Raw genomic sequence first — 13,098 nt, 5'->3', positions numbered from 1 at the left:
TGATAGCCATTCTGACCGGTATAAGGTGATACCTCTTTGTTTTTCTGATTTACATTTCTCTGATGATCGAGCATCTTTTCATGTGCTCATTGGCCATATGTACATCTTGTTTAGACAAATGTCCATTCAGGTCCTCTCCCCATTTTTAAATTAGGTTTTGTTTTGTTTTGTTTTTTTGTTTTTTAACATTGAGTTGTATCAGCCATATAAGCCAGACTCCTGGGATGCATCCAGGCTCTGCTTTTCTCCTCACCACACATCAAAGAGTCACAATACTGATAACCTGTGTTTCTTTTACATGTTTCATATACATTGTCTCCTGTCTATGTCTATAGCTACCACCTTAACTCAGGTACTCCTTACTCTCATGTGATAACCCTTCAGGTAGCTTTGCTTCATAGTCCCCATCCTTATTGTTTTAAATAGTTCTCTACACTTAACTAAAAAGTGTAACCATATACTTAACCATGTATTTAGTTGTATCATTCTAATTATTTAAAATGAAGTCCAACATGTTAGGGAAACTTGTCTGTGAGTCCCCTTGCCAATATTACTCTTTTGCTGTGCCCTCCTCACACCCTCAGGTACAGTCTGGCATGCCATATTCATCTTACATCTTATTGAAGAGGGTTTAAGCCTCTCATTTACCATGAAGCATGTCCCAACCATCTTTCAGAATAATCTAGCACCACTGTATACTGAGCATACTCCTATCACAGTTCCTTAAATGTTTATTTGCCTGGCTAATTCTGTAGGGAGACTGCAAGATCCTTGAAGATCAAGGCAATGTCTCACTAATGTTTGAATCTTTAGTGTCAAGGACAGTGGCCGCATACAGCAGATACTCACTAAATATAAATTGAATGAGTGAATTATGAATGACTGATGTTTAAATTATTGTGATTTGTATGAGTAATCGTGGATATTAAGTATTCACGTACAAATACGATGTGGAAATTAGAAACCATTTGGCAGTATATTATTTAATCCTCCACTTTGGAGTAGTCAATTTCTTTTACCTTGTTAAGTTCTTCAGCTAGTTTCCTAGCCATGCAAACTTCTAAACTTTTCTAATCACTCCTCCAGAGGTTTTAGGACAATTATTCCTTGAGCTTCTTTATTCTACCCATGCAAATGTATGTGCTGTGAATCCTTGATCAGGCAACCCAAAACTATAGGCATATTTCCTTCCGTGTCTTCTTAACAGAGAACCACATTGCTCGTATGATAACAATCTACTGGGCTGGCCCAAAAGTTCATTTTATGGAAAAACTTGAATGAACCTTTTAATCAATTAAATACTTTTCTTCTCTTCAGTAAAGAACTGGGTATGTTCTTAAAACAGAATTTTGGCTATTTCTCTCCAAAACTTTGCCCAGTAAATAAATGTATATACAAATATACACACTCATACAGACATACATACAAACATACACGTATATATATGTAGGCGTGACACACATAAGAGAGACAATAAGAAGAATTTTCAAGAAACCCTCTATTGTTTTATTATGTAACTATAAAGACAACACCTCAGTCCAAGGCATCATTATATCACAAGGTTCACTGAACTTTTGAGTGCATCCCTGCTTATTTAACATATGCATCATGGGAAACACTGGGCTGGGAGAAGCACAAGCTGGAATCAAGATTGCCAGGAGAAATATCAATAACCTCGCATATGCAGATGACACCACCCTTATGGCAGAAAGTGAAGAGGAACCAAAAAGCTTCTTGATGAAAGTGAAAGAGGAGAGTGAAAAAGTTGGCTTAAAGCTCAACATTCAGAAAATGAAGATCATGGCATCTGGTCCCATCACTTCATGGGAAATAGATGGGGAAACAGTGGAAACAGTGTCAGACTTTATTTTTCTGGGCTCCAAAATCACTGCAGATGGTGGTTGCAGCCATGAAATTAAAAGACGCTTACTCCTTGGAAGGAAAGTTATGACCAACCTAGATAGCATATTCAAAAGCAGAGACATTACTTTGCCAACCAAGGTCCATCTAGTCAAGGCTATGGTTTTTCCAGTGGTCATGTATGGATATGAGAGTTGGACTGTGAAGAAGGCTGAGCACCGAAGAATTGATTCTTTTAAACTGTGGTGTTGGAGAAGACTCTTGAGAGTCCCTTGGACTGCAAGGAGATCCAACCAGTCCATTCTGAAAGAGATCAGTCCTGGGTGTTCATTGGAAGGACTGATGCTAAAGCTGAAACTCCAGTACTTTGGCCACCTCATGTGAAGAGTTGACTCATTGGAAAAGACTCTGATGCTGGGAGGGAATAGGGGCAGGAGGAGAAGGGGACAGAGGATGAGATGGCTGGATGGCATCACTGACTCGATGGACATGAGTTTGAGTGAACTCCGGGAGTTGGTGATGGACAGGGAGGTCTGGCGTGCTGCGATTCATGGGGCTGCAAAGAGTCGGACACGACTGAGCGACTGAACTGAACTGAAGGATGTGAATTAGACATTTGTTGTCCTTCTACCAGATGCCTCTTCAAGGCCAGCTCTGCTCTGCTTTCTTTCCTTCCTTTCTTCTAACACCCTATGTCACATTTCAGGTACATCCTATAGAAGACTCAGCATCTTTCTCAGCACAGTGCAGGAAGGTTGCTAGAAGTGTTCTTATCTATTAACACTAACTTAGAGTTAGGAGGAAAGGAGAAAGAAATTAATGCCAATTTCAAGTCAGTTTCTCATTACGAATGATGTTCTGCTTCCTCCCAGCTCCACTAAATCCATCTGGGGCAAGCCTGAGGTCCAGGAACACACCACCATTGAAGTACCTGGGGAGTATGATTTAAAACATGACCCTGGGAGTTTGTTTGTTCTTACTACTTCATGACTTTGATGTGCATGAACTCATCTGGGTATTAAGTCATCACCTGCCAGCTTCTTTTCTCCTGAACATCCATCCCCAGAGTCCAGAGAAATGGAGACAAAGAGTTAAGCAATTTTTGTTCCCCTGCTAGAGATGGCATCTGTATTTTGTAAGTCCTAGTCCCCTCCCCCTCAGGGACACTCAGGGGACAATCTGGGAGGACTTGGGCAGAGATGAGCATAAAGCCTCTACTGCTGGTGCTCATAGTGAGCAGGGATCCAGTCCCTGCATCCACCTGTGTGAAAAAAAGCAGGGATAGCTCCTGCAGCTGCAGACCCCCTCATTCAGAGGCAGCTGAGGGGAGCCAGAGCCTCAGCTTGGATCTTCAAACTCTCTCCTGGCCTCTGTGCTGTTTCCTGTACATATAAACCTATCTCTGGGTTAAGACCAGTGCCGCAGTGAGTAAAGGGCTTTTGGCCAAGTGTGATCATTTAGAGAAGCTGGGATCTGGAGAAAGGAAAGACTCCAGAAATCGGCACACTGAATGGGAAGTTTGGGCCCAGCTTATGGGCAGGCAGATTTCTGGGCTTCAGACAGCCTTGGGATTTGCAAAGCTGGGTCATAAGCTGCTCATTGAGAATGATCACGTGTATCATGAACTGTCAGGTAATAGGTGTATACTTCTATGAAACATTTCAGGTTCTCCCTTTCTGTCACCTTGTCACCTTGTTAACCATGGGTGGCCATAAGGTTGGTGGAGTGGTAGCCAAAAAATTAAAGGAGAGTCCAAAGACTTGATTAAATTCCAGAATATATTCTGGATGTTATTCCTAAAGTAATGCTTTTTATCCATCCTTTACCATCCATCCATCCATCCATTCAACAAATGCACTGTAAAAATGCAATGGGCCCAGAAATTACATCTCTCTAGAACCCAGGAAGCAGCCCTGCAAGAAGGTGGTATAGGACAGGAGTAGGAATAAACAGAGATCCTTGCCCTGATCATAGATCATGAACAACTTCTGTGAATGCTGACCAGATTAGTGATGGCATGGAAAAATCTAGATTTTTCTGCTCATGCCTGGCATGGAAAAATCTAGATTTTTCTGCATAGTATCAGGAAGAAAAAACTTGGTGCCAATTTCATTTGCTAAAGCTTTAGACCTAGTGGATGCAGAAGGAAATATACCTCCTTGAAGTTGCATTTGTACATCTCATCCCCCATTTTATTGGTGTATTTACTTCATGATCATTTATTGAGCAACTGCTGTGTGCAATGTACTCTGCACAAGCTTTAAAATAAGAGCAAATCAAATGATAAAGTATCAGCAAAATTTGAGAACTGAAGAAATAAGAAAGCAAAATGAGAATGTAACTATGGGCTTTTCTTAAAAATAAAACGATTCGTCATTATGGAGAACAATTTATTCTGTGGCTGCCATCTTGACAGTATGAGTATAAACTTTGCAATCAGAGTTAAATAAAATTCTGTAGAAATGGAAATAATACATGACACCCTGTGTTCACTGATCCTGTTTATGGGAGCCTTTCTGCTTTACTGTGGATTAAAAGACTTGACATGATGAATCGGAAAACGATTGTTAGCTGAGTCAGCACACAGCGCACACCACAAACTCCCTCTTTCTGTTAATGGCTAATCCAGACCCGCATTTGTTTCTCAGCCCACAGGCACTGCAGCAGCTGTGATCAGCACAGGCACTGTCACCAGGGAATGACAGAAAATCAGACATGGGTCACAGAGTTCATTCTCCTGGGATTTCCGCTCAGCCCAAGCATGCAGATACTCCTCTTTGGGCATTTCTGCCTGTTCTATGTCCTCACCCTGCTGGGGAACGGGGTCATCCTGGGGCTCATCTCACTGGACTCCAGACTGCACACCCCCATGTACTTCTTCCTCTCACACCTGGCCATCGTCGATATTTCGTATGCATCAAACAATGTCCCGAAGATGCTGGTGAACCTTCTAAACAAGAAAAATACTATCTCTTTTGTCCCATGCATAACGCAGACCTTTTTATATATGGCTTTTGCACACACTGAGTGTCTCATCTTGGTGGTGATGTCCCTTGATCGGTACGTGGCCATCTGCCACCCGCTACATTACTCTGTCGTCATGAGCTGGAGAGCGTGCACTGTTCAAGCTGTCACTTCCTGGACATGTGGCTCCCTCCTGGCCCTGGTCCACGTGGGCCTCGTCCTGAGGCTGCCCTTCTGTGGGCCTCATGAAATCAACCACTTCTTCTGTGAAATCCTGTCTGTCCTCAAGCTGGCTTGTGCTGACACTACGCTCAACCAAGTTGTCATCTTTGCTGCTTCCATGTTTGTCTTAGTCGGGCCCCTCTGCCTGGTGCTGGGCTCCTACGCACGCATCCTGGCCGCCATCCTGAGGATCCAGTCCGCTGAGGGCCGCAGGAAGGCCTTCTCCACCTGCTCCTCCCACCTCTGTGTGGTCGGGCTCTTCTTTGGCACTGCCATCGTCATGTACATGACCCCCAAGTCCCGCCACCCTGAGGAGCAGCAGAAGATCCTTTCCCTGTTTTACAGCCTTTTCAACCCCATGCTGAACCCGCTGATCTACAGCCTTAGGAACAAAGAGGTCAAGGGTGCCTTTAGGAGAGTGCTGTGGAAGGAGAGGCTAATGTGAGGGATGCCAGGGAGAGTCCTAAGGGTGGAAGGTTTGTTCTCTGTGAGGTTTGGGAGAATGGTACTGTACCTGCCTTAAAATCTCATGTCTTAAATCTCTGGCAATAAGAATTTATATTGATCAGATGCTGTTCCTAACTCCTAAACATGGAGTTCTCTGCAGATCACAGACATGAGCAGAAGGTCATGGAGAAGACAGGCCATGAGAGAAGGATCATGAGGCGGTGAATGCATGGCAGAGAGCCATCAATTCTCAGGGCCAGTTCCCAACACCAAGGTCTAGTTTCTTTTCTTTTGAGGTTTTGTTGTCTCAAATCTCTTCTTAAATTCCACGACGGTTTCCTTCTCCCTTATAAATATAAGCATTTGCTAGTAATGTCATAATAAATGCTGCTACCTCTAACAAGACAGGGTAAACACTGACTTTGTTTAAGTAGGATCCTATTGGGAAATGCAGTAAGAACTATGGAAAGAGCCAACTACTTGGTCTGGAACTTAAAATCTAAGGAGGATGCCGAGTGTTCTGAAAAAATCACCTGAATCTGAGCCTAATGAATTTATTTGTGTGAAAACAAAAGCTAAATTTTGAGAATTTTTTTGATATGGGAGACAAAAAATATGAAGATCTTCATTTTATTTCATTTAAGTTTGCACCATTTAATTAGAAAGAGTTTGTGTTTAGAATAACACACTCTCATATTTATATGAGAGTTACCTTTATAGGGAGAGTTACCTCTTTCAGAGTTCAGATTACAAAACTGGAAGTAGGTGACAACAGACCCTTATGAAGAAATATTATAGGGTTTAGATAATATTATAAAAGGAAGTGTCAAAAGAGGCTAATAGCTTGACATAATGTTGTAGGCCCACATTTCTTGATAAAGCCTTGCAGGAACCTCAACACAACTCCAAAGAGCACCTGCTCCACGTGATATAAGTCACATATTCTGGACCCAAGTGATCAGAATGATAGGGGAAGATTTGTTTCCTTTTAACACAAATTCAGGAACTAAGTGGCCAACACAGTAAGGCAATGGTGATTTGTTCAACACACAAGGAACGCTACCTTTTGAATTTTCTTCTCTTCTCTTTTCTTGTGGCCTCACATGACACTCGAGTGTGTGATATATGATGATGGTATGATTATCTTTCTGTAGATCTATGTTTTCACCCCAATTCTTTCTTGTGTCATTTCCATTGTATATCTTTCTTGAAATTAAGGAATCAAAGAGGAAACTTTTCCCTTCCACTGTTTTCCACTTGGTTCCCAGAAAGCTCACTTACCGACTCTTCTTTTTACTGACTATTCTGTTCATTAATTAATTTGGACAAATCATTTTGTCTCTGGCCATTATCTTAGTCTTCTTACCCCAGCAGTATCAGGAAATTGCCAGCCCCCAGAAATCCACATTTACTCCAGTTCCCTCCCCACCCAAAAAGAATGATGTGAATAAAGAGATAAATATTAGTTCTAAACGTAACTTTTAAAGCACTATGTAATTATTGTGTATCCTCTTTCAAAGGTAGGAAAAAGCAGGTAATATTTTCATAAAAATGACTTTTTAAGTAAAACTAGAAAAATTATGTTCTCTGAAATGTGTGTGTGAGCGCTCTGTCATGTCCTAGTCTTTGCAACCCCATGGACTGTAGCCCACCAGGCTCCTCTGTCCATGGAATTCTCTGGGCAAGAATACCGGCATGGGTTGCCATGCCCTCCTCCAGGAGATCATCCCAACCCAGATATTGAACCCACGTCTCAAGTCTCCTGCATTGGCAGGTGGGTTGTTTACTACTGGTGCCACCTGGGAAGCCCCCAAATATGTATACCTTATATTAAAAGAAGAGGAAGAGGAAAATATGGGATAATTTGCCTCATACAAAACATAAACCATTGGTTTGAACTCAGAATTTTTCTACAAGGACTCATTAGAAAAATCAAGGGATTGTATTCACTCTTGTGTCAGTTCAAAAATACTTGAGAAAGAATTGACCAAAAAGACCAATGTTGTATGAAGGTAACTGGGGTAGATGAATTATGAAGAAATATCCTGTAACAGGTCTGAGGAGTGGCTCTGACTAAAAAACAAAAAAAAATACAACAAAACTATATTTTGTTAATAAATTGCATAAAACGCTTAAATAGATGAGAGATTACTATGAATTGTTTCAATATTTGTGTTATGAGATTTTAATAAACAAATTATATTTTGTTGTGATCCACTATATATATTTTAACACTTGCCATAGTTTTGAAAAGGCTGAGGGCAAGAGGAAAAAAGGATACATTTACTTGATGCTTAGGATTCTTCTGGATGTTTCCCAATGTTGTCCTACTCACCTTTCACCCTTAATACTATAAAGTAGATTTAAAAAATTTATTGGAGAATATTTGTTTTACAGTGTTGTCTTAGTTTCTGCTGTGCAGAAAAGTGAATCAGATATACATGTGTATATATATCCCCTCTTTTTTGGATGTCCTTCCCATTTAGGTCACCACAGAGGGCTGAGTACAGTTCCCTGTGCGGCACAGTAGGTTCTCATTAGTTCCCGACTTTACACACAGTATCATTAATGTGTATATGTCAACCTCAGTCTCCCAGTTCATCCCCCCTCTCATTCCCCTCTCAGTGTCCACATATTTGTTCTCTAGAAAAATGGCGACGTGTAAAGAAGTTATTATCTTCTAAAGTTTGGAGTGATTTAGTAACTTTCTCTACACCTCACAGCCAGTAATAGGACAGAGTTGGGAGTTTAATATCACTGTACTGATTTAAACCCACACTGCTTGTTAGTTATCTTCCTGAAACATCATCGATTTTACCTGAACCTGTCTTAGGCTTGGCGTCTGCATGACAGCAGTATGGCAAAGAAATATATTATAAAAAGAGTAGAATGGAAATCTAAGTGATCACACAGTAAGATTATATGCTGGTAAAACTCATGATTTAAAATCTACGTTGTTTTGGAGAAAGTCTCATTCAAATGAGATCGAAGAACAGTGCATAGGAGCCTGGATCTAAAATGGTTTTCATTGTTGTTGTTCAGTTGCCAAGTCATGTCCAACACTTCATGACCCCATAGACTGCAGTACGCCAGGCTTCCCTGTCCCTCACCATCTCTCAGAGTTTGCCCAAGTTCATGTCCATTGAGTTGATAATACCACCCAAACATCTCATCCTCTAGGGTCTCCTTCTCCCGCCTTCAATCTTTCCCAGCATCAGGGTCTTTTCAGATGAGTTAGCTCTTCGCATCAGGTGATCAAAGTATTGGAGCTTCAGCTACAGCATCAGTCCTTCCAATGTTAAGGACAGAGGAAGGGTATTCAGAGTTGATTTCCTTAAAGATTTGCTGGTTTAATCACCTTGCTGTCCAAGGGACTCTCAAGAGTCTTCTCCAGCACCACAGTTCCAAAACATTAATTCTTCGGTTCTCTGGCTTCTTTATGGTCCAGCTGTCCCATCCGTACATGACTATTGGAAAGACCATAGCTTTGAGTATACAGATCGTTGTCGGCAAAGTGATGTCTTTGCTTTTTAACTGCTGGAAGAAGATGAAACTGTAAGAAGAATTCTACATAGACTGTACACTCTATATGTAGTGGCATTTGCAGAAGGATTCATGAGATAGCATCTAGGGTAGGAAATACATACAGAAATCATCTCTCTGTAGTCTGAAGTTTTGTTACATTCACTTCCCTACCCACAACTAAGACTTCTCACCAACTATATATCTAGAATAGCTCTACTAGGGAGTTTCAAGTTCTACATGTGGAAATATAAATTCAGTGTTGTTGTAACTTGCACATTGGTTGAAATTTCAGCACTTTTAGAGGTTTGCTCATTGTATAGCTTTCTCTGTCCTTAAGATTGCCTGCCAAAAATTGTAGTGAGATTAGAAGAAAAATAAATAGATGAGCAAATAAACAAATGAAGAGATACATTAAAAAATACTATCAGTGTTTAGGCTGGAAAAAAGAAATAGAAGAGCTATTTTCAGATGTCCCACAGAATATCCTTTAAGATGTAAAAGTGGTAGTTTATTGCTTCCCTGGTAGCTCAGCTAGTAAAGAATCCACCTGCAATTCAGGAAACCCCAGTTTGATCCCTAATTGGGAAGATCCTCTAGGAGGGCATGGAAACCCATTCTAGTATTCTTGCCTTGAGAATCCCCATGGACAGAGGTGCCTGGCGGGCTACAGTCCATGGGGTCACAAAGAGTTGGACATAGCTGAGCAACTAAGCACAGAGGGAAAAACTAGAATCAATAAGTAGGTATATAAGGAGAGGGAATAAAAATCCATGTGAGAAAATGTTTTCTAGCATTGCAAGTTACCCAGCAATTATATCTTATTAACTGGTGTGCAGTCTTCCTATAAATATACAAGCAGAGGCTGAATGAATATACCTGGATTGAAGGGATATTTGGAATATATTCTCTCCAATGCCTCGTCTTAAAAAAATTTATTTCATTTTTTAAAATTTTTATTTTTACTTTATTTTGCTTTACAATACTGTATTGGTTTTGCCATACATTGACATTATTTCACAATAAGCTTTTAAATTTTATTTTTAATTTTTATTTTTTAATTTAATTTTTTTAATTTTTATTTTTACTTTATTTTACTTTACAATACTGTATTGGTTTTGCCATACATTGACATTATTTCACAATAAGCTATTGTGTTATTTCACGATAAGCTTTTAAATTTTATTTTTAATTTTTATTTTTTAATTTAATTTTTTTAATTTTTATTTTTACTTTATTTTACTTTACAATACTGTATTGGTTTTGCCATACATTGACATTATTTTACAATAAGCTATTGTGTTATTTCACAATAAACTTTTTAATTTTATTTTTCACTGTGGGAAAGCTCAAATTGATTTTAAACAACCACTAGAGATTTTTAAATGGTACCAGAATTTTTCCATGTCAAAGTCCAAATTACCTCATTCTTTCAATTATTGAGCCAATTCATCAAAAGAAAATATTGAAGTGGGAAAGAATGGTTGTACAAGCTCCATACTGGTGGTTCTCTTACTTTAAATTTTACACTGCCACCATACTTTATTTCTGAACATAGGTAGCTTCACATTTTAAAATACTAACTCACACTCCAATCATAGTAGCTCAAAGACTTTTACTTCAAATACAGAGCAGCAACAGATAAAGTATGAAAAGAGAAAATTGAAAAGACAAAATCAGCTTGCAAGGCAAGATAGACATCTGTGTGAACCAGAAAGAAAGCATAAATGACCTGTAAGTGATGCTGACACCATGGGTTTGCTGGCTGAGTCTGAAAGCTGTCAGGAGAGGCAATATCTTTTCTCTTAGAAACAAAAGATACTGAAGTATTCAGTGTGATAATGAGGAACTTGGGTCAGGCTCCTTCCTTGAAAAAAAGGTAGAGGAGGGCAGGAGGGACTCCCTTTGTTTGTTAATGGAGCTCAAAAATCTTTTCTTCCAAAAACAGCTTCACAATACAGCCTTAGGAGAATTGCAGGTTAACAATGTCAGAACCTCCAGGCATAACACTGCAGCCTGACATGGAACCCAGTCATCCACTCTGTCTATGCTGGATCTCTGATATACTGACTATCACCTAGGGAAATAATCCTAAACCGTTAATATAGGTTCTAAGTCTGTATATGATGGCTCATAAATTAAGCTAAGACAGTCTGTAATCTTCTATATGAGTGAGAGAGAGAGGAAGGAAGGGAGGAAGAAAAGGAAAGAGGGAAGAAGAGAGGAAGGAAAAAATAAAAGAAGAGAGGAAGAAAGAAAGGAAGAAACTGGGCTGATGAATCTGTTTTCATGACTTGAGGAAATCAGCGCCGAGAAAAACAGTTTAAAACATCAACTGTAACACAAACTCACTTTTGATGATATTTATTTTGTGACATAAGGAATGAGCAATTTGACAAACACTTTATATTTGTATGTTTCAAATGCATAAACTGACCTTTTAAAGCCATGACAACTGTTTTAAATGACCAGGGAATTAAAAAGATTAGAAAATAGCAAGTAGATTTCAAAGAGAACCATTTAAAAATCTTAGAAATAAAACTATCATCCCTGAAATAGAACACACCAAAAAAAAAAAAAAAATCAACAAACAGGATGAATTCTAGACTGAGCACACTAAAAGAAAGAGTTTGTGAAATAGCGGATGTGAAGGGAAAGTATTAGATACTCAGTAACGTCTGACTCTTTGTAACCCTGTGGACTGTAACCTACCAGGCTCCTCTGTCCACGGAATTCTCCAGGCAAAAATACTGTAGTTGGTAACCATTCCCTTCTCCAGGAGATCTTCGCAACCCAGAGACTGAACCTGGGTCTCCTGCATTGCAGGCAGATTCCTTACCATCTGAGCCACCAGGGAAGCCCAAAATAGAGGATACTAGTGAACAATTTACTAAAAATGTAACATATTAGTTTTTAAGAAAATTGAATAAAAATCACATACAAGCCAGACTGAAATGCAATATTCATTTATCTTATAGGAATTCCAGAAGCAAGGACAAAATGGGGCAGAACACTAGTTGAATATATCACTCTTGAGATTTCTTTTTTTTCTGATTGATGAATGTGTGAATTCTCAAATCAAGAGAGTACTCTGAATATCAAACAATGGTGAAGAAAAATAAATCCATGTCTAGACATATTATGCACAATTGAAGCTCAGAACATTAAGGAGAAGGAGAAAACTTACTAAAGTTTCAGAGGAAATAATAGCTACAAACAATAACAATTAAATTAATAGCAGACTTCTCAGCAAAACAGATGGCAGAAGAGATTTTTCAAAATTATGAGGGAAATGTCGAATTGTGTGTCAAATGAAACTTGAACAATTGAATAGTGATTTTGATGTCCTTTATTTAAGGGAAAACAACCCATGGATTGGAGGAATGCAGTGCCTCATAAGCAGTGGAGCACTGTTCCCAAAGGATTTGGGACAAGAGCAAATTTTATAAAGTGTTCACTTCAGTTCAGTTGCTCAGTCATGTCCGACTCTTTGCGACCCCATGAATTGCAGCATGCCAGGCCTCCCTGTCCATCACCATCTCCTGGAGTTCACTCAGACTCACATCCAAGAGGTCATATAGGAATAGGACTTTTTTTTTTTTTTTACTTTATTTTACCTTACAATACTGTATTGGTTTTGCCATACATCAACATGAATCCACCATAGGTGTACATCAGTTCCCAATCCTGAACCCCCCTCCCACCTCCCTCCCCATACCATCTCTCTGGGTCATCCCAGTGCACCAACCCCAAGCATCCTGTATCCTGCTTTGAACCTAGACTGGTGATTTGTTTCTTACATGATATTATACATGTTTCAATGCCATTCTCCCAAATCATCCCACCCTCTCCCTCTCCCATAGAGTCCAAAAGTCTGTTCTATACATCTGTGTCTCTTGATTGGCCAGGAGGCTGGGGATTTCTTTATAAAGCTGGCAGGTCCTATTTCCTAGGGTGAGGTATGCCAGCTAAAGCTGAGTTGTAGGACTGTGATTAATGTATGTCTCCTTGACAGATGCTTCCCATAAGTATAGGCTGAATTAGGTTTATTTTGTGGTGTATATCAGGCCACTGGGGTAGCCT

General features: G+C 39.6%; 1 protein-coding gene across 1 annotated transcript; it reads left to right on the top strand.

Annotated features, from left to right (window-relative positions):
- LOC102185809 (olfactory receptor 2A5-like) lies at nt 4,531-5,524 on the top strand. The gene has a single exon (XM_005679563.2). The coding sequence runs from the start codon at nt 4,559-4,561 to the stop codon at nt 5,489-5,491; it is 933 nt and encodes a 310-aa protein (XP_005679620.2). The 5' UTR covers nt 4,531-4,558; the 3' UTR covers nt 5,492-5,524.

The sequence above is a fragment of the Capra hircus genome, chromosome 4 (assembly GCF_001704415.2).
Source record: "Capra hircus breed San Clemente chromosome 4, ASM170441v1, whole genome shotgun sequence".
NCBI classification, from domain to species: domain Eukaryota; kingdom Metazoa; phylum Chordata; class Mammalia; order Artiodactyla; family Bovidae; genus Capra; species Capra hircus.
Note: the sequence above shows the minus strand (reverse complement) of the source record. Positions and strands in the feature narration are given on the sequence as shown.